We start from the raw sequence: 21,128 nt of genomic DNA on the forward strand, positions 1-21,128 counted from the left end.
GAACTGCAGAAAGAGGTTAAAAGTTAAATGATATGTATACCCCTGTATTTAGCATTTATAAGCACTATATAAACAATAAATGCTAATAGTGAAATACATAAACACACTAGTGTAGTTGTAAATAGATATAAGGACATCTTTAAGTGTTTATTAGTGTCTTTGCTGACAATTATAACTGCTCCTATGAAGCATTCATGATATGTGTATGTGTATAAATAGTTAAAAAATGCTTGATACCACTGTATAACATATTTGCAATCATATAAAATCATGTCCTCATAGTTTTAAATCTATAAACAGTTTTCAAACCCTGACTCTACCGTACAAATGAACTCACACATCTTGTAACTTGTAAACATATTTAAAACTGCTGATAATATACCGTGTGATTGAATGCTTCAAAAGGAAGCATACATTTCCATAAATCTGTTTACAGTTACACTATAGTGTATTATAAAGCATTTAATATTACAAGTGACTGAAAATCATTTTCATCCATACGCTCCCTCCCATGCTCTTGCAGTTATTGCTCCCACGGCAGGCAATTTGCTCTTTTGTGCTCGATATATTACATCTGTTCAATATCTCCACAGTATCTTGACAATTACAACAGGATATTTAAGAAAACAAAGCCGGAAATGAATAATGTCATCATTCTTATGATAATCTTCCTGTGGCCCAAATACAAAAATCAAGAATATGTAAGATAAAGGTTATTGCATTGGTATATGTTACAAGAACTAATGAATTACAGAAAATCATTAACTGGTCAAAAATCCATAATATTGTATCTCTACTCCACATATGCTACTGTGCATTTGTCTTGACTGCACTGATAGGACCTGTGGGTGTTAGACAGTAATACACTGCATCCTACTGAGAATGTGGAGGCAGCCAATACCGCCTGCACTAGAAAACTAGATAGACAAAATCAATGTGGAGAGTACATGATGAGAAAAACCCAGGCATTAACTCTGCACACTTTGTGGCCTGATGTTGTCAGTGTATAATAGGACTTGATAACATTGGCAAGAGAGGCATTACGTTATTTAGGCATTCAGCCCTTTAAATAGTAGATCACATATTTGTGTCACACAAACCTCAAGGTCACCGTGTCCTGTTCAAGCATCCATGTGCGAGACACTGAGACCCTTTCCACTATCTGATTGTACGTTGCATGCGCTAAGAGCCCGTTAAATGATCGGATGACACGATATTGGAGCGCTCTGACAGTCAGGCAAGTATTTAATATCTTCAATAAGGTTTTCATTTCATTCTGAGATCATTGATTGATCTAAAATTAGTTTTGAAAGACAATATAAATCGCGTCTAACATGCCATGTAATGGATTTAGATCATCATGAAAAAGTATACAGTAGAAACTGAGAGGGCAGAATATACCTTTTTCTTTTAAACTCGTACCTTGCAGCAACAAACAAAAACAAAGTGAAGCTTAGTCTCTGCTTTAGAAACGGAGGATGAGTCACAATGAGGAGCAGAGTACAAATAATTTAGTCATCTTTTGTCCTTGATTATGGTGTTCCTGTTTTTATTGTTTATATTCATGCCTTGTTCTGAGTCTTACACAATGTCTACACAGGCTGTGTAGTGAAAGCAGATCAGCAGCTTCTGTCTTTGTCTACGTTCAGGCACAGTAGGTCACTCATGTTTTGACTCGGAGCCCAACACACAATCACAGTAGTTAGACACGTAAAAGGGAAGAAAATTCACTTGATGCCTAAAAATATGTGAAATGTGACCTGTTATGCAGCATGTGTAGACAGCTGTATTGATTAAAATAGAAGCGGATCTGTTCCGTCGGGCGCACGTGACACTGACAACTGAAAAATGCAAGTGAAACAGCTCCTGTGTAGACGAGCCTTTAAAGTCGCTGGGTAGAATACGCTATGCAGCTATTTTATCCGTGTTAGCCGTTTCATGTGTCGTCGTGTGTCTCAAAATGAAAAAACCAGAAAAGAGCGGTATAGTACGTGTATAGAAGTTGTCACACAATAAGAGGAAATCAACTGTGTAAATGGAGAATCATTGTATCAGATTAATCCTGGGTTAACTTGATTGCAGTTGCACTTGAAGCGTTTGTTCCAGATTCTTAATTTGTTTTAGCAATCAGAACAAATTGCATGAAGCGTGATTGATTCACTAATGCCTTTTAATGATATTTAGGAAATCTTTTATTTAGTTTCTTGGTAGTATTATTTTTATATGTGGAACCATGTAAAAGAGGGCTTGCTCTCAGTCTCTAAGCCCTGTCAAATGTTTGATGTTGAAATCACATTATTCCTATATAGATATACACTATTGTACTTTTTGTTGACTTGCTATGTCAGATTTGTGACGAGGACGAGTGAGAGGATAATCTGAGGTCATGGAGCAGGTCCTAAGCAATTCATAGATCACAACAAAGCCTTGCATAGCAGCAATAACAGGCATAATCTGTCTGAAGCTCTGAACACCATGCAGTGACACTGCAAAAGGTTATCTGGGGGATCATGGTGGGTGATGGAAGGTGCTGCAGACTCTGTCAAACAGCAAGCTGTGAACAGTACCATAAATACACTGTTTATCATTATGATTGTGGAAAAAATGCAGACTTGACACATGATGCAGCAAACACATAGCAAAGTGCATATAATAAAAATCATTTTTGTAGAATTAGGACCATTTTGTTACTACAAAGTCATATTTCCCTTTTTTATACACACAGAAGTTTAAATAAGGGGACAAATATTTTATGTCAACACTACACTATTTGTTTAAATACTTTGGACACACCTGGTGCCAAATGTGTAAATGATGTGTACACACAAAAACCACACATACACCATTTCCCACACATGAACTAGTATTTATAAAACCAGAATGTGTGGTGAGAAAATGTGCACTTCACACATACTTCAGGCCAGCATACACATGTTTTTCCAGAGCCAGCCACGAGTTATATGATGAGATGCAGATGTAAAAATAAAGTGAGAATTAGAATCTAAATATAATAATAAAATACATTGTTAGTTTAGGTTGATACCCAGCTGCACTAATTGTGTAATATTTATGCAGCCTACACAGCAATCTTACTTTTGTGTGATCAATTTTTATCATTTGTTCAATTCACATAGAAGGCATCATTTTATTTTACTGTTTTAGTTTTATGCTAATTTTGACACACTCTGTGAAGTGGGTTGTGATATAAGCACTACAAACTAATCACAGATTACATTACTGATGTTCAACAATGATGACTGAGAGATCACTGCAGGTACATGTAATGAATTAATGACATGGATGCTATAAATAGCCACAGCTATGTGTAATAGTTGCTGTAATGACAGCTGCTCTAGCATTGCTGGAGAACCTCGCCGATGCAACACAATCAGTGAAACTGCACTTCTTCTTGCTCATTTGTTTCATTGACAGATATAAGGAGTGGTGGAGCAGGCAGCATATTGATATGCAAACAGATGATTAAGGGTTTGTGGAAATAAGGCTTGTGCATGTGCACCCAATTCCACAGTGACTGAGATTTATAAAACAGAACCATGCATATGCACAACAAAAGAATGTATATGCATATTTTTGTCTTTGTGTATACACACAGTTTGTACTGGAGACATTGTACAGGCAGTTTATCTCAAAAGTTGAAGTTGAGCTGAGACACAATGCCTTTTCAGAGTTACTAATCCCCTTAGCTAATGTCTGAGCATCACATAACAGAACAACTGGCTAGAACTGATAATATTAGAGGGATTATTAGGTGGAAAACACTGTGCACATTGAGACAAGAAAATGACAGTGAAAGCTGATGCAGTTGTTGTTTGTCTTGTTTCTGCAGCGACGTTTACTCTCATTCACAGTAACAGTTTAAACAGCGTTTTCAATCTGTTGACATTAATGCTGGTTGGAAAATGATTTCTCTAGCTTGCATTCTATAGATATGTAGGAATAGTACTGCTAAATGTATAAAAATGAACACACAGTCTTATATATTTATGTTATTGGAATTTTCCCTAAAATCGAAATCAGTATCTGCCTTAATCCTGTATCAGTAAGGCTCTACCTCAGATACAATATCAAGCTTATTTAATTTTCTGAACCTGCACCGACTGATCTTAGGTTGACATGAGGGCATGACACATACGGCAAAAGCAATCAAAACATCACTGGTATATAAGTGCTCCTGTAGATTTGATGAAAGTACGCTGTAACAAGCTTGACAGGCTCCACTTCCTGTCACCCTTGTCTGATCACAGCATTGCAATACTAAATTACTTTTGTCAAGGAATCGGTAATCCCTATATCCGTCTGTCCACAGGAAAAGAATGAGGCAAACATAAAAACAATATGAGCCCTGGTGTGTCTCAGCTGGACAGAAGAGGACTCAAATGGACAAAGACAAATCAGAGGCCTCAGAGAAATGTCAGCGTTGGACCATCATGGACCAACGCCTTGATAATCTGTGGATGTCAGGTTTTGTTGAGAGCACGAGTAGCTGTGATGAAACAGGCCAGTGGCCGTAGGCTGTCCCCTCTGACTCTAAGGGCTTGCTGATTCAATCTCCATCAAAGTGACTCCGCAGGCGCCGCAGAGTGCTGATCCCGGCCTGGCATTTAGTGTTGGGCTTCTAAAAATGGGGCGATTCAAGAACGTAGGCTTTCACGTAATTCAGCTGGTAGAAATAATGTTTGAGTCATCTGATTCAAAGGGTCAAACACTGCCTGCTGCGGGGGCCTGGGTATGAAGATACTAACATCAACATATAAATGACCTTGCAAAGTGTCAGATCTGCACGGATAAACCAAGAGGGATTGACGAACGCTTCCAAGAAACATCTTGGAGAGAAGATGCAGATGAAAATAATATAATCACTAATACTTTCATTCCACAAATACATCTAGAAGTTGACCTAATGTTATACAACGGCCACATGAATGAAAACAATCAGGCCAGCACGTGATCTGATGAATGAAACTGCCTGACAGGAAAAAAATGAATGGCTGTTCATTCACAGATGTGCTCTATGCATATCCAATCTATGAATGAGAGAAAAGCAGGGATCATGGTCTGAAAGTATGAGTGGGGGGGCGGTCAGTCAACAATAAACCTTTTAACGGCGTTCGCGTGAGACGTGCTGGAATTAGGATTTCTTAACATTTAAAAAAAATCTATATAATCTGGGAAAATAATCATCCTTACTCACATCCAACTCATCATTTATCTCAGCTGGATAAATTGTATCTCCCATGCATGGAGCTGCCTGGTGTACAGCTGTGGAGAGAGGAGAGTGGGGGTGTGTGAGCCCCTCAATAAAGCAAGAATGAGGAGAGACGAGGGGGAAGGGGAGCTGAAAGCGAGGTGTTTGAGCTGGAGCAGGTTGGGGGAGGGGGCAGTCAGACTGTTTACTGTCTGTTTGTGGTAATGCCGTCACATAATGGCAGTGCGTGTGGGCTTAATCCATAGATCCAACATCGGAATGACCTACATTAATTCACTGGCACAGTGCCTGTAAACCATGGCTGTCAAATAGATTCCATTAGTACAAGCTAAGGTTAAACTGGTATATCTGGCTGATATTGGCAATCATAAAATATTGTATATCAGACAGTTACATGACTGTTGATATGTCTGCAGCAGCCGGTAAAACTCCATTTTTTATTTTTATTTTTCTTCTTTATCCATTTTTATGTGTATGAATGCTTCAACTAAAAGCCTATTGTATCAAAGTGATTGCCTAAAAGAGCTTCCAAGCATTCAGTTCTGTAGAAAAAATGTACACTTGTGTGTTTCAATGTAATGAAATAGTGGAATTTATTAAAGTCATTACAAGTCAACACAAAATGCCAGATTTCAGTCTAAAATTGTCTATTTGTATCAGTTCTCAATGACCCAAATTTTAAAAACACAAATCAGACGCACCCTGGTACAAACTGACAACACATCACAACTAGAGAGAAATATGTCTGATTTCTTTAGTTCCTAAATTATTTTACAGTCGTCTAAATTTTATTCTATAGATGTAAAGATTTTGATAAATATCTGTATACTTTCATTTAAATTAGGCTGCAGAAAATATATTGACTGCCAATGAATCAATAAGTAATGATACTTGCAGATGACTCCATTAGTACATATAATATAAATGAAGAGCATAAATAACACAACTTACTTGTTTCATAAAGCCATCGTCAAAGCTTGTTTTTAGCCATGCTAGCGGCATGGCTCTAGGGTTGATCCAGACAGAAATATACAGAAACAGATATTGGATTCAGTTAAATTTGGAACAGACATAATTTCCCCCTGACTTTTCATCTAGCGCCATCATCAGGTCAAAATCTTTATCTGTGTAATACTTTGTTTTATGATCAAATACCTGCAAAACTAATGACATTACCCTCAGCCTCAGCTATAATTTGTGTTCAGTGCTAATTAGCAAATGTTAGCGTGTTATTAAAACAAATTGAACATTAACATATTAGCAGTGTTATTGTTGGCATGTTAGCATGCTGACTTAAGTATTTAGCTCAAAGCACAATTATGCACAAGTACAGCCTAAAACAGCCGCTAGCATGTAGACTCTTGGTCTTGTTTAATCAGTTTTTACACAGTTACAGTAGGAATGAATTTCAAACAGGCAAGAATTCAAATGATTGTTGTACTCCCCTGAAGCATCCCACATCACTCCGCATTACAGTATATGAGATCCTGTTGTTCTCATACTGGGTGTGTCTACGAATGTGTGCAAGTCAGTACGACTACACCAGCATCATCAAGTCAAATTCCTCTGCATTCGTTGAACTTGGCAAATTAACTCAGATTCTGCATTTGACGGCACTTTCAGGATTGTGTGACTGCGTCCCAGTAGTCTGTTCTGTGTTCCAGCTTTCAGCCCCATAGGCAGAGATGCCAGGATGAATTTGAGAGATGCAATGTTATATCATGGCTCTTTCGACGGTTGCCAGGACAACACTATGCTGTTCTGCACAGAGAGACTTTTTTATAGGGATGGGAAAGTGGGGGTGTGATAGACAGGAGGAAATTCATCTGAATAGTTCAGAAATGTACATTTGGTGACAGTAAGGTATGTAAAAAATATCAGTGGACAAGTACAGCAAAGGTACAGTGTGTCTCCACTTTACATCCCTCCACTCTGTGTGTTTTAAACCACTCAAGTTTATAATTGCAACAGCCAGGGAAGGTAACTACAAATCTGCTTTCCTTGTAAATGACCAATCTGTTATTCTGTAGCCTCTCCCTCTCCCAGCAGCCACTGAAGAGACTCATTATAAATAGGGGATCCACTGTGAGCCATGAACATAGAGGAAATCAAAGCCTTTGCTGAAACACGAATCAGTCCATGTCACTTTAGATTGAGAGTGGGGAGCTTGCTCATTACACTGCTTTCTCTCAGACTCATGAGAACTGATGAGAGCGAACTGATGGCCGCATTCTATGTCACACACCATTTGCCAGGCGACTCCTTCATTTAACTGAACCTGGATGGGTTTAATCTATGTTGGGCACTATAATAATTGACACCATTTTTAGGGTAGTCAATTGAGAATAATTTTACGTAGTCCTAAAGAGGTAACACCCCCTGCAGAGAGACAGACAGAGGGTGTTGGAGACAGAACTAGGGCCATCCATAATTGAAGCAGCTCTCAAGCTGCTGGACTGGATTCAAGAGGGCGCAAAGGAAGAAGCCATCTGATATTCAGCTGCACCTGATTTCTCTCTCTCTGACACCTTCATTTACTCTCTCTTGCCTGCTCACTCACTTCATCGCTCACAGATACACATGTCACACGTACTTTAGGATGAACGCTGTTTCCTGCATCCCCACACTCCCCTTGTCTCATTTAAGTTCCTAATTTTAACTTTGTGTTACCCATTCTCTCTCCCCCACTGCATCTGCTCTTCTACTTTCTTTCACTTTCCCTGCATTTCCCTCTCTGTTGCTCATTCTGTCTCCCGTCATGCACATGTCTTTCAGAGACACAAGCTGTCCACTGTATGCACTCAAACGCAGCTTCATCCGAGAACGTGAGAGAGAGTGCAAGCAAAACAGCATGAGGGCTGATCTTGTTTGCACAGCAGTGGATCTACAAGAATTGGTTTAACAGAGAATGATTTGTCACGTCATATCATCATCAGTCATCACATCCGGCTTGCCTTGAGGCTATAGAGCGTCATTGACTAGTTACTTGTTATTCTTAAAGACAGTTCACACACCATGGTGGTGTTGAATTAGCAGCATCAACTCTGATAATGTCCATCATAAAGACAAGGAGTTTTTAGACATTGGTATGTATCCCATATGTAAAATTCAATGGTTTCTGTGGAGTTTCCAAATGTTTCAGTAATTTTGTATGAATAATGTCAGGCTAAGTAACTTAAAACAAGACTAAATAAAGTAGATCATTTCACTGATAAAAGTAAATGACAAGATCCAGGTTCAAGATGAGCTGAAACAATTAGCTGGTTATTTAATTAGTAGTCAATTGACAGGAAATTACTGGGCAACTACTTTGATAATCAAGCTTCATTGAGCTTCTCAAATGTGAGAATCGACTACTTGTCTTTGTCTTACAGCATATGATATTATACTGAATGTCTGGGTTTTGGACTAGCTATTTGAACTAAAGAAGCAATCTGAATATGTCAGATTACAATTGCAATAGATTACAATAATGACAATAATGGTTCATTGCATTTAAGATTCAGAACTATATTAGATAACTTAAGATGTATATGTTAATCAAGTCAGAGAACAGATTATCCACAGCAGGGTCTGATGGTGATGATTTTGAAGTGTAACATCTTGGTGCCCAGAGTGAGGTATTTCTAGTTTTGTTGAAGATGACGGATATTTTTCAACAGCGAGACTGAGATATTGTCACAATCTGAAGTTTCTACTTTAAAATGGGACATTTTAAAGGCGAAGAAAAAAAAAAATCTTTCTGAGCATCACTGAAGCACAACCAACTTTATTATATTTAAAATGTCACTATTTATAGCGTGACATTTTCAGTCTCATTTGCTATTTGACAGTTAGAGCTTTTACCATGTACGAAGCTTATGGATTTCTTGATACACCAAAGACCCTGAGAGCCTGCTCTTTGGTATGGAAAGCAAGACACTGTGATTATATCTGAATCAGTGAATGGAGAGGCAGATAGAGCAATTTTCGTTGAGTAAATATGTGCTGCGTTGTTAGAGCAGTTTATTTTTACTCAGTGATTTTTGAAGCTGTCATTAAGACAACGAGATTTACATGTGTTATCTCTATCTTGGGCAATTTATTTGTAGCACTGAATGCATTCATTAACAACTAAGAGGCTGTCGACCAACAAGCACTGATTGATTGATTGCTTGATTGATTGCTTGCTTGCTTGATTGATTGATTGATTGATTGATTGATTTTATATGACAATTTTATTTAAAAAAAAAAAACACCAGCTCTGCCAGGGCATTGAGTGCTTACATAAAAGGAAAAGTCAGGATAACACAACAAAGCCCTTAGACTTATTTCCACTATGGTCCCTTTGGGTATGGTGGGTGTGCAGGGAAGAGGTGAAGATGGCAGATCTGACATGGCAAGAATGACACAAAAACATTGATCAAAACAATAATACAATACAATACAATCATCACCGTTGCCTACACTGTCACTCAGCAAGTTATTCACTGTATTAACAACATCAATCTCTACCTCAGTGCCCTGTTGGACAATGCCTGGCCCTACTTGCCACTCACAAACTCTGTACATCTGAAATAAATACATCAATATAAAAACATCATTTCACAGCCCCCTCAGCAGATTATATACAAGTCTGGGTCTGTACATAATAATTAAAATAAATAAGCTACATCAATACAAAACCAAGAAAATAAAATGAAGAAAGACACCATATTATCACACATAATATCCTACTGGACATATCCTCTGAGCCAATTCTTAAGCACCAGCTTGAAAACTCCCAAGCTGCACCTGGGAGGAACAAAATCAGCAGAAATACCCATAGAGGAATGGCTGTGAATATCCCTCACCTGGATGAAATCATTTTTTAGGTAGGAGGGACAGTACCATGCGTAATCTTATGTACAATGCACAACTCGATCTGAGAGACTTTTTCCTGTACTTTCAACCTCCCAAGGCTCTCAAAATGAGAAGTGTCAAGATGAGTTCTCTTGGGGAGATTCAGAATAACCCTAACTACCTTGTTTTGAAAAGTCTGAAGTCCGTTTTTAAGGTATGAAGTTAGGCCATTGTACCATGAACAGCAGGCATAGTCAAAATCTGGCTGGACAAGAGCTCCTGCCAGGGTCACCATTGCTTTCCGGTCCAGAAATTTTGAAGTTCTGGCTAAGAAGCATGTTCTTTGATTGACCTTGGTGAGCACCTTTTCGGCCTGGCCCACTCCTGACATAAGGCTATCCAGCACACAGCCAAGGTAATTGACTGACTCTTTAGCTGCAAGCACAGCGTCACCAACAATAACAACATTAAATCCAGGGGACCCTTTCAATTTTATCTTTTACCCACACATGGATTCCATTTTGCCTAAATGGTGTGACAGCTTGACAGCATCCACCTGCTGACATTAAACAGTTCTGCACTCAGCATACTTTCAACTATGCTTTTATCTTTATGGGAAACCAGTACTGCAGAGTCATCTGCAAAAAGAGTTCACATGAAGTGATAGAATTCAGGTCATTTATAAATAAGAGGAAAAACAGTGGTCCAAGTACACTCCCTTGTGGAACCCCACAATCTTACAGACCTAGGATGAGACATTGTCCCATCAACATCTAACACCTGCTTCCTGTCTTTCAGATAAGACCTAACCCATCTGGCTGCTGCATCATTTAAACCAATGGCTTTCAGTTTGGACAATAAAATAGCATGATCAACTGTATCAAATGCCTTCTATAGATCTAACATTGCCATACCACAAAAACACCTTTGTCTACGCACCTCCTGATGTAGTCAGCTAAATACAATAAACAGGTGTTGGTGAAGTGGGATTTTCAAAAGCCAGACTGAAATGCACACAGTAAATTGTGTGAGGACAGGAAGTTGTCAATCTGATTAAAAATGATCTTCTCAAGAATGACCTTGTGTGCTCTGTCTTAATCTTAGACAGAGCACACAAAGTAGAAACAGGCCTACAGTTTCCTTGATCAAATTCACTCCCTTTCCTGTAGAGAGGAATCACTCTAACAAGTTTAAGATCACTGAGGAAAACCTCGCTCAATAGACAGATTTACTGTACAAGTACTGATGGACAGAACGCATCATGTGCTGTGCATAGAGCACCAAGAACCAGAGGGGGCACCAAACCGTGGGATGCCCTTGCTCCCACTACGCCCAGTTCTGGTCCACCTCCCTCTGCATTTTCCAGTGCTCTTCCTCCCAGGTGATCAGTCGGCATGGAAGTGTCTTCAGTCCCATCTCGACTAGCCTCCTTGGCAACGAGACGACCCCGATGTGATGTCACCGGCCCGGAGCATTGATGTATATGCCCCAATAATAGCAGGCAGAAGGATATGATTAGATAGTTAGTTGGACGTTTGCCACCTTGCTTGATTGGGTACCAACAGGGATACAAGAAAGTCTTGAGCGCTTTCTTTCCATAGCCAAAATGTTTATGAAGGGAAGACAAAACACAAGAAAGAAATCTATAGGTTAAAATGCCACCAACATGCCAAACTTGCCAGACTTTCCACTCGGACATTGAGATATCGAGCCATCCAACCATCGACTGCAGTGTTAGTTACTATAGAGCATTCTTCAACATAAGATTTGAAACAGGTGTTGTGCTTCTTGGTCAGGCATTGTTTTTTCATTTGGATTTGCTTTAGATGAGAACAGATCTGATCTTGAAAATCCAGCCCCTAACTATTTTATTGTGTAATTACATTGAGAAGCATTAACATTTAAATAGACCATGTGGTTATCTTTAACAAAATGCTGCCAAAGGGAAACAAACCCAAATCCAAAGTCTTGGCAACTTTCCAACATTTACTTTAAAGCCACATAATGGAGTGACTCTGTCACTGACTGAATGGAAAATGACTCATTCTTAGGTGTCTTCCTTTTACTCTCACCCATTTTGCTCTCACCTCATCATGGAACCTTACATGAGGAGTATTATGTTTTTTCAAATAAACTGTTCTTTGCTAAAGTAAAATTGCCACCAAAAGGGGAGATATATATATTTTTTTAGAGGAATCAACTCTTGACACAAGATCAAGAGTACCCTGTGTTTATCACAGAGAGGTTTCAATAACTATATAAGTAGAATCACTGTTGTGTTACAGTATAACTGCAAGAGTAAGTAGCACTGTGAAAAATTATGTTAAAGAGGATTATATATATCTGTAAAACCATCCTTTATGCAGTGATGGGCTATAAACAAGTATCCAGTCTACATCTGTTTCTATGTTTGTCCTTGAAATAATTATTAGCTAATTTGTTTGCCTGTGCCTTACGAATTAATTTATACAGCAGTTTTTGATATTATGTGATTATAATTATGCAAAATGTATCATCATGTGTCTTAAACAAAACTCACTTAATATATCCACAAAAACTACTACTTCTACATTATGCAGAATGACTACTGCAGTATCCTCTGTTCTCTTACATGGGCAGAGGTTTATTTTTTCCATCGCTAAAGACTAGAAACAAAGACTAAAATGCATAAAACTAGGGGATGATGATCGCAAGACGCAAATCAAAATAGCAAAATGCATCACTCTGCCTTTCCAAGTGTTGACTGAGTTAAGTAGAGGCACAGTTCAGAGAATATATCTAGGTTAATTATAAAATAAATAACAGTCACTCACATTACATAGAGCCTTAAGCGATGCAGGTGAAAAATGACTTACAAGATCAGAATACCACATTTACAAGACTCTCTGGGAAAATATGTGAAACAATGAGGGGTGGCCTTTGACAAAAATCAAAATGACACAAAAGTCAAATTTGAGGATAGCTTGCCTGTTCTGAATCTGAGATTGTTCTCGAAGCAAGTGCAGTAAACAGCTCAGCATCTAAATGTCAAGTACAGGGGTTTGGAATAAACTTTTGCACTTTACTGTAAATGACAGCTACTTCTCCTACAGAGGTCATAGAAATATATGCACTGGAAGGCAAAAAGACCAGTACAGTAAGTGAAGGCACAAATCATAAAGCATTAAGAATGTACCAGAGATTGTGCTGACGAGCAGAATCTCCTTCACGGACTGTAAAGGACAGTGGGCGATGGGTTTATGCAGACCCTGGGTCACAGGATTAGAAGACTGCCTCCCAGAAACCCCAATGATCCACCACTAGAGGAGCAATCAGCTTGCCACAATGACATTTCTCCTGTAATTCCAACACAGCAGACAGTAGATATATAGTGCCTGAGATCTGTTTGTTTGTTTGTGTGTGTGTGTATGTGTGTGCATGCGTGCACGTGCGTGTGAGTTGGATCAGGGGAAGGACAAAAGATTTACATAAAAACTTCTGTGTTGTGGCTTAAATGGCCGCAACTTGAAATCCTTTAGTCTTAATTTATTTCATGCTTCAGTTTCTTGGATGTCTGGTTGACCTGGTTTTCATTTATTCAATGTTTTTATTGCAGTATTGCTCAAAGTAAGACAACTAGTACTGCCTTAGTCTTATTGTGGCCCATTCTTTTTCACTTTGTTCATTACTATTGCATTTCAAAAAGATTATAAAAGGTTACACATACTAGAAGAAGTAAAAAGTAGTAGAAGTACTAGAAATACATATATGAAGATTTAAAAGGTACATAAATATAACACTTCATTGTCCCCAGATGACATGATTACTAAAAGTGGAAACTGGAAAGATAAAATCATGATAACTCATGATTAACTGTACAGCTATACTTGCTTATCGTTAAAAAGATTATAAGAGCAGTCTGTCTTGTTAAAACAGGTGTATGACCTTCCCTGGAGATGCTCTGAGTCAGGTGAGAGGAAAACACTGAGGTAATTAGAGGCACAGGATACAGGATGGTAATGAGGCCTTTTCCCCCGCTGAAGGGTCCGACAGTCAGAAGCCCTCCAGTTCTTTTTATCCAAGTCTCCTGTGGGCACGCCAGTGGAGGCAGGGCGTTTGGCCGTCATTGATTTCCCCTCTCCAATGCACCGGTTTTGAAGATCAATGCAACATGAAGGTATTTGTGTCCTCATTAATGCTGTTTGCTCAGCGGATCGATGCAGACTGAACCCCCAGCTTGGCTTGGCTGACAATACACCGGCCTACAGAGACATCAGACCTGTTATGGTCAAGTCTAAAGTACTTAAATCCTTTAATGCTGCAATAATACAGTATAAAAATACTCTATTTTGAGCGAGAGTCCTCCATTCTGAACTTAAGTCAACCAAAAGCAACAAATTATTTACAGTAAAATGTGCTCAAGCATAAAAAGTGAAAGTATAGCACTTGTCTCATGTTCCCCTTTAGGTTGCTTTCTGCTACTAACATGTCTTATAGCCTTCAAAGAACATGCTTGTTTGGTTAATTAGTTCAACACATATTCCCAGAAGGTTTCAACATAACATTATCTTGTTCTTAAGCAATACTGTTCACTAATAGGAGTGCTCACTAACGGTTCCAGTGTGCTGATTTTTAAAAATACCTCCACAGAACATCTGGAGAACCTGCTTGAAGGTGCTTACAACTGGTACATTAACAAGAATGTTCTTGGAACCACATCTTTTATCACACAAGAAAGTTGTTGATATGTTAAAGAAACTTTCTTGATGAAAATTTTATCATCAATCATCAAATTATTGCCAGAAAATTTCCACAACCAAAAATGATTTACTGGAATCTTAATCTTCAAAGTAACTACAACTACTAATGTCAATATCCCTCTGAAAAGTAGCAGTCAAGTACAAACTTGTACAAAATGGAACTTTGAGCAAATGTTCTTTGACAATTTGTGTGAAATTTATGGCAAACATAAAATAAGACATGCTGCAACTCCCATTAGAGGGGCAGGATCTCATCTCATGCACTGGAAAGCAAAGGGCAACTGTAGTATTTATGATACGGATCAAGCCTCTTATCCAGTTACTATGGTGCTTTTTCAGGCTACTCAAAGTTCAGTAAAGACAGTATAAAAAAAAGGCTATGGGTTGCATACTGACCATCTCAAGGAGACTGAAAACAAAGCTGACATTCCACTCTGCCTATTCTATAACTTTATCTCACTCTTTCAACCTTTGACCTCACACATCTATGTCTCCAAGGATACTATCATTTGTAACTGTTCTGTGAACCGTCTTTGACCAAATCTACATCACCTCTCTCCCTCTGGGGCTTCTCATTCCTGCATAACTATGAATTACACACACACACACACACACACACACACACACACACACATAATCAATCTTTAAAGACCAAATCACTGCCACTGATCCAGAGCTCCTATCACACATCAAATGTCAAAATAAATCCCCTTGACAGCATCTTGTTTCATTATCCATGAAAAAATCTGTCTGTCTGTGAGCAGAGTTAAATTTGAACTCTTTCCACAGATCAGGAGCCAAAGATGGTGACACTTTGGTTACTCCGCCTGGCGCTAGGTGGTGGGAACAAGCAGGAAGCAGCGGGCCTATACAGGATTTTTTGGAAGTGGTTTACTCAGCAATTACCGTTCAATATTTTAGCAAACAATACATATATTTGAGATGTTACTGAGAATGTTTCAGGCATTTAACAGGATGTTTTAATATTGTATACTGTTAAATAGCTAAATAACCACTTTTGGATACTGTTCTCAAGTACAAACTATTCCATTTGTTTTTGCAAACTTTTCTCTTCTGCAGCAATAATTAAACCGAAAGACAAAGAAATTCTGTAGCCGATGAGCTCAGCTAAAGTGCACCATGGGACTGAATGGTTTCATTCTTCTTCTCTTTTGCCAAAATACAGTATACTTTATGTACTGTAATCGCATGGCTCTAACAGTGGGTGGCTGAGCGATTTTATTTGATCATCATTAAAAGCTCACTATAACTCCACTGCAGTATCAACAATCATCAGTGATTAAAAAAAAAAAAAAAGACAGAGCGGGCCTAATGGTTTATTTCCATTGCGGTCCTCCAACAAACAACTCAAACACCGAGCACATGTGGGTGATCTCCACATATGCCTTATAAAACTATTAAATCTTAAATCTGCCATAGTGAAACTTTACCAGCACTTAGCTGTTATGCAAGGAGGTTTAATCACTTGAATACATATGTCATTGTTAGAGTAGAGGCCACTACATGAACTCTCCCTGAACTAGCACAGTTGATGCGACTGGTTTAAACTTTCACTCTGGAGCTCGCCTTGTAACTCATCAAAACAATACCAGCTGTCATGCCAAGTCATGATCTGCATGCAGTATTCATAAGTAGCATTTGCACACCAATAGATTATTTAAACTATGGATGTTCAGTCATAGTTAATCACAGACAGTTGTCAGGTCTGTGAATACTAACGGTATGTTAAAATGTTTACATCAGATAACGTGGCTGAATAGATGCTGAGTAACATCTGTTTATACAACACTGCACAGAAATGATTCTCTTTTTTGGGGGAAGATGAGAACTGAGAGTAGGAGGAGGAGAGGCCAAACAGTGAAAGCACACACCCTCTAATGTGAACTATCTCCCCATTAGTCTTTAGGGAAGTGAGCTACATCCTTCCCAGGGTGCCCTGGCTATAATGAACATCTTTCCCAGCCACCCAGCGACTGCATCACTTCAAAACTGGACTTCACAGCAAAAGGAAACCTTCGCGGCTGCTCCCCCCCTCAGGGTTCTAAATGGGTGCCCTCAGTGATTTGCTGCTGCAAAATGCTCCAGATAAAGCCGACTCAGAACTAAAAATTACCCACTGTGTACCTTGAGTGTTAGACAATGTAAAAGTCACCTTTCACACATCTACGTATCTTGTATTAACACTGCAGGTGGTTCTGTTTTGTGCAGCACACAACAAAAACAAAATTCAAACACTATAACACAAATCTTGAGTGTTTTTCCAACCATTCTTATAAGTCTATAATGGTGGAAAAGAGACCAAAACATGGGGATTACTTTTGGAGAGGGAGTGAAAGCAGCATACATTCTAAAGTAAGACCACAGCAACAGCTTCATGTCACAATCTGCACCTGAGCCCATAAAGACAGTCCCCAAGCACTCACCATCCTTGCGGTGGTAGGTGATCTCCACCTTGCGCTCCTCTGAGCCCAGCAGCGCCTGGGCCACCTGGGCCACAGCGTGCCGACTGGTGAACTGGCCGTGCAGGAAGTCACAAGTGCACGGCTTCTGCATGACATCCGGCCTGGAGAAGCCCGTCATCTCGCAGAAGCCGTCATTACAGTAGATAATAGCGCAGTTCTGCACCCGGGCATTGGCTATGATGAATTTCTTATCTGTCAAGGGGTAGAGGAGAAATTGAGGGAGGGAGAATGTTAATTTGTTCATGAGAGAACATCACCTAAACATATTCAATCATTTATTATTAAAGTAATAAATATATAAAGAGGAATATGAGAGATGATGTAAAATGTTTTATTTCACAAAAATAGGTGGGTGGGATAGGTTTATATGAGCTTATCCTCCATTGCATCCCGAAATATAGGTGCTCAGCTGTTCAGCTCAGTGAATAAACAATAATACTTTATGAGCAGGCTGAATTTATTAAACTTGTTCAATAAATTATGTGCTTATGTAGGTTAGATTATAGCACTTTCTTTTGTTGAAAAATAGAATTTGTCCATTGTAGCCTACATGCATCGCAAACCACATTCTTTGTTTGGGGAATCCTACTATTCCGCATTTTAGCTAAAATAATAAGAAGTGAAGTGAGCCTGTTTTCCCACATTTTCAGTTGTAAGAGCAGATTTATGGCACAAGTGATTATGAGTTACTCCTTTGCTTTATCCAATAGGCCTCCAAACATGGTGTTTGGCAACAAAGCACTGAGAATATGAAACTACACACAACTGGAGGCTTTATAAGGGCAATTGAGGTAATCCTGGGATATAATCTCAAAGTAATCCAATACTTGTTTCTCATATGCAGCTTTTTTAACTACACTGGAGAAGAAGAGTACAAGAGGTACTCCAGCAATACAGAACTATAAAACAAGCCGGGTGCTTGATAAGGTAACTGGATAATTAACTTACTTTTCATGGCTCTCTAACATACAGCCTCTATTAAAATCACTGGAAAAACAGAATTAGTCTAATAATCTCTATCACAAGCCTGGTTTTTATAACCAAAAGGCCTATTAAGCTATTATTAAGTATTCTAAGGATGCAGCAGGACACAAAAGGAAGGCAGCACAATACAGCGCACCCACACAAACACTGGACACCAGGAAAAGGCACTCACTTTGTCCTTCGAATTTCCGAATAATTACTCCCAAAAATGTGTTTTGTGGCGCAACATGACCCCTCCGGACAGGCATGATTCTCCTCCAAAAATAATGATGATAAAAAATCTTTGGCTGTCCAAGTAAGAGCAAGCCAGTCCCCCAAAACGCCTTCCGTCAAGTTCTAGCAGGCGACAACCGAAGCCAGAGGGGCTCCCCGTTTTCTTTGTCACCAGTCAGTCATCCTCGTAAGAAAATCTCCCCCTTCTGCTTTTTTTTTTTTTTTCTTTTTTACCCCCGACCCCCCGTGTTTCCCTTATTTCAACTCCGATGCGTCCCCGGTTGAGCGCATCGCAGAGGCTTCCCTGCGCTCCTTGCCGATGTGAAGCTGGAAAGAAAGGAGTCGGTAAACCGCAGTTTAACCAACATCTCACCGTCGCTCCTCGAAAGCGCTGTGCGCGTTTGTGTCTGTGCGTGAGTGGCTGTGCGTGTGTGCGCGTTGGGGGTCTATTGTTGTGAAGAGAAGACTGATGGTCTCTGAGGCCAATGGCTGAGAGGCTGACGGACCGGAGAGGCGCAACACAGACACTGCGAAGGGAAAAACCCACATGGATGCGTAGACAAAGCGGCAGACGGAGAGATAGTAGGGGCAGGGCTGGAAGGTAACGGAGTACTTGTAACGCGTTACAATGAGCTCAGCCTGCTACTCCCTGCTTTGTGTAACGAAGGGATTATATAATTTGTAGTATACACAATTTAATTACCCTCTAACCTGTATTATCTGTCTAATTTCACGCTAACTCTACCTTCCGTTCATTTTCAACACAGCAGGTAAAATGTAGGCAGCTTTTTAAGTGATTCTCCTCCTGGAAGTACTCACATTACTTTGATTTTATGATGCAAATGATGAAGAGTAGCAGCCTATTGAAACAAAATGGCAACAAATCACGACTAAGAGTAATGAAACATTACTTTGGACACTAATGAGTGATTACTTTTGGCGCACCTGTGACTACTTTCTGAGTCACGCGCCCAGCGGTAATGGGAAAGGCTGACGTCAGGGCAGGGCGCGCAGGTGTATCGCCTATCTCATTAAGGGACAGCCCCTGGCCACGATTAGGTTGAACGGACGTGTTTTAAATGTCTTGTCTAGCCTCGAGTTTCCGATTTACTTTCATCACATTGTTTGTATCAAATGTGCCAGGGCTCCACTGACACTGCCTCGGAGTGCAGGAGGCCCGCTGCTCTGCACGAACAGGCGCTGGCCATGGTGCTGCCGAGGTGTTTCACTTTTCTTGCTACTACTGATGCATCTTAGGCATTTTATAAGCGGGTTACACAGGGTGAGGAGGCATGGGAAAGACTCAGCGCCTTGCTTTTCATCAGGACGCATGACATGATGTGATTAGTAGACACAACAACATGGGGGGTTGTAGTCATCAAACCTGGGACATTGTGCTTACAAGACAGTTCCACTACAAGTAGTAAGACTTTACCTCTGCTTCTATTGGATGGGATATGCTATATGAAAATCTCAAAAATGAGTGAGAAAAACTCACATTCTCTAATGAGGCGCAGGTGACTTTGGGTCAGGTGGTATCAGAGCAGCAGACAAGTGGAGATAACATTAAAGGCAATATGCACCCCTAAAACAGAATTCCTAAGTTATTTCTATAATGTCTTCAGCTGACAGCAAACGAGAAAATGAAAATGTGGTGCTGATTACATCTAGAGACAAATCTGAGAGCTGGAGATGCTACACTCATTGGTTGTAGACTCTCAGGCGACTCTTCACAGATCAGAGGAACATGTGATTCTTCAGGTGAAATAAAATTCACATCAACGTCAACAGGATGGAGCCAGTTTGTACTAATTCCTACTGGTTTTCATATTCAGATCCTTTACAGAAGTAAAAGTAGCAACACCACAGTGTACAAATACATTGTTACAAGTAAAAGTCCTGCATTCAACATGTTACTAAAGTAGAATTTTTATCAGCAAAACATTCTTAAAGTTAAAGTATTCATTATGCAGATTCACTGCTTTCAGAATTATTATTATTTGTGTTATATTATTGGATTATTGTTTTGAGTTTTAACTAGTTTATATCCCATCAGGTATACTATTTAATAAAAATGCAACATATTTTATTTGTTCATCATATATTTTGTATGTGTATCACTATAATATACTCACTATCACTATAAATCACTATAGCTATCAAATAGATGGAGCAAAATAAAAAGTTCAATATTTCACTCTGAAATGTAGTGAGGCAGAGGTTTAACGTTATGTAAAATGGAAACTCTTACTTGAGTGAATGTACTTTCACTTTCACCATCACTGTGCTGTATATTTTATGGATTCCCAATATAAATTGTCATTGCTTTTGCATTTGCCCGCCTAGTGATCAAAGCACTGGATGACAGCAAGACATGAAGCATTAACCCCAGTCCCAGTAGAACCACAGTCCAACCACAGTCCAACAGAGACTAGGCATCACTATTGTGTATAAAAACAGCCCTGTTACTATGTTCAAACAATGGAAGATAATCTGGACTGCAGTTTTAAACATTTTAATACTCTCGCCCTTCCTCTCAACTTATTTCTCACTCGTTCCACTTTCCTTTCAGATTCAATTTATTTCACTGCTTGTGTGTCTTTCACTCTTTCAATCTCAGGCACGCACAGGCAAACAAACACACCCAGAGTCTAGTGAAAC

The 21,128-nt window shown here is 39.3% G+C and overlaps 1 protein-coding gene across 4 annotated transcripts in view; it reads right to left on the minus strand.

The window, feature by feature from the left end:
- The window catches only part of kcnh7 (potassium channel, voltage gated eag related subfamily H, member 7), a 68,725-nt gene extending 49,314 nt beyond the window's left edge, over nt 1-19,411 (minus strand). For 2 of the 4 annotated variants that reach the window (XM_067582738.1, XM_067582737.1), the window contains exons 1-2: nt 18,427-19,254; nt 17,232-17,462 (exon numbers count right to left, since the gene is read on the minus strand). In XM_067582738.1, the coding sequence (XP_067438839.1) occupies nt 17,232-17,462; nt 18,427-18,502 (307 nt within the window). In that variant the 5' untranslated portion in view covers nt 18,503-19,254. Of the gene's footprint in view, nt 1-17,231; nt 17,463-18,426; nt 19,257-19,286 lie in introns of those variants that run through there. The other 2 variants (XM_067582739.1, XM_067582736.1) reach the window with 2 other exon arrangements.
- Between the last annotated feature and the right edge of the window lie 1,717 nt (nt 19,412-21,128).

This window comes from Thunnus thynnus, chromosome 24 (assembly GCF_963924715.1).
Source record: "Thunnus thynnus chromosome 24, fThuThy2.1, whole genome shotgun sequence".
NCBI classification, from domain to species: domain Eukaryota; kingdom Metazoa; phylum Chordata; class Actinopteri; order Scombriformes; family Scombridae; genus Thunnus; species Thunnus thynnus.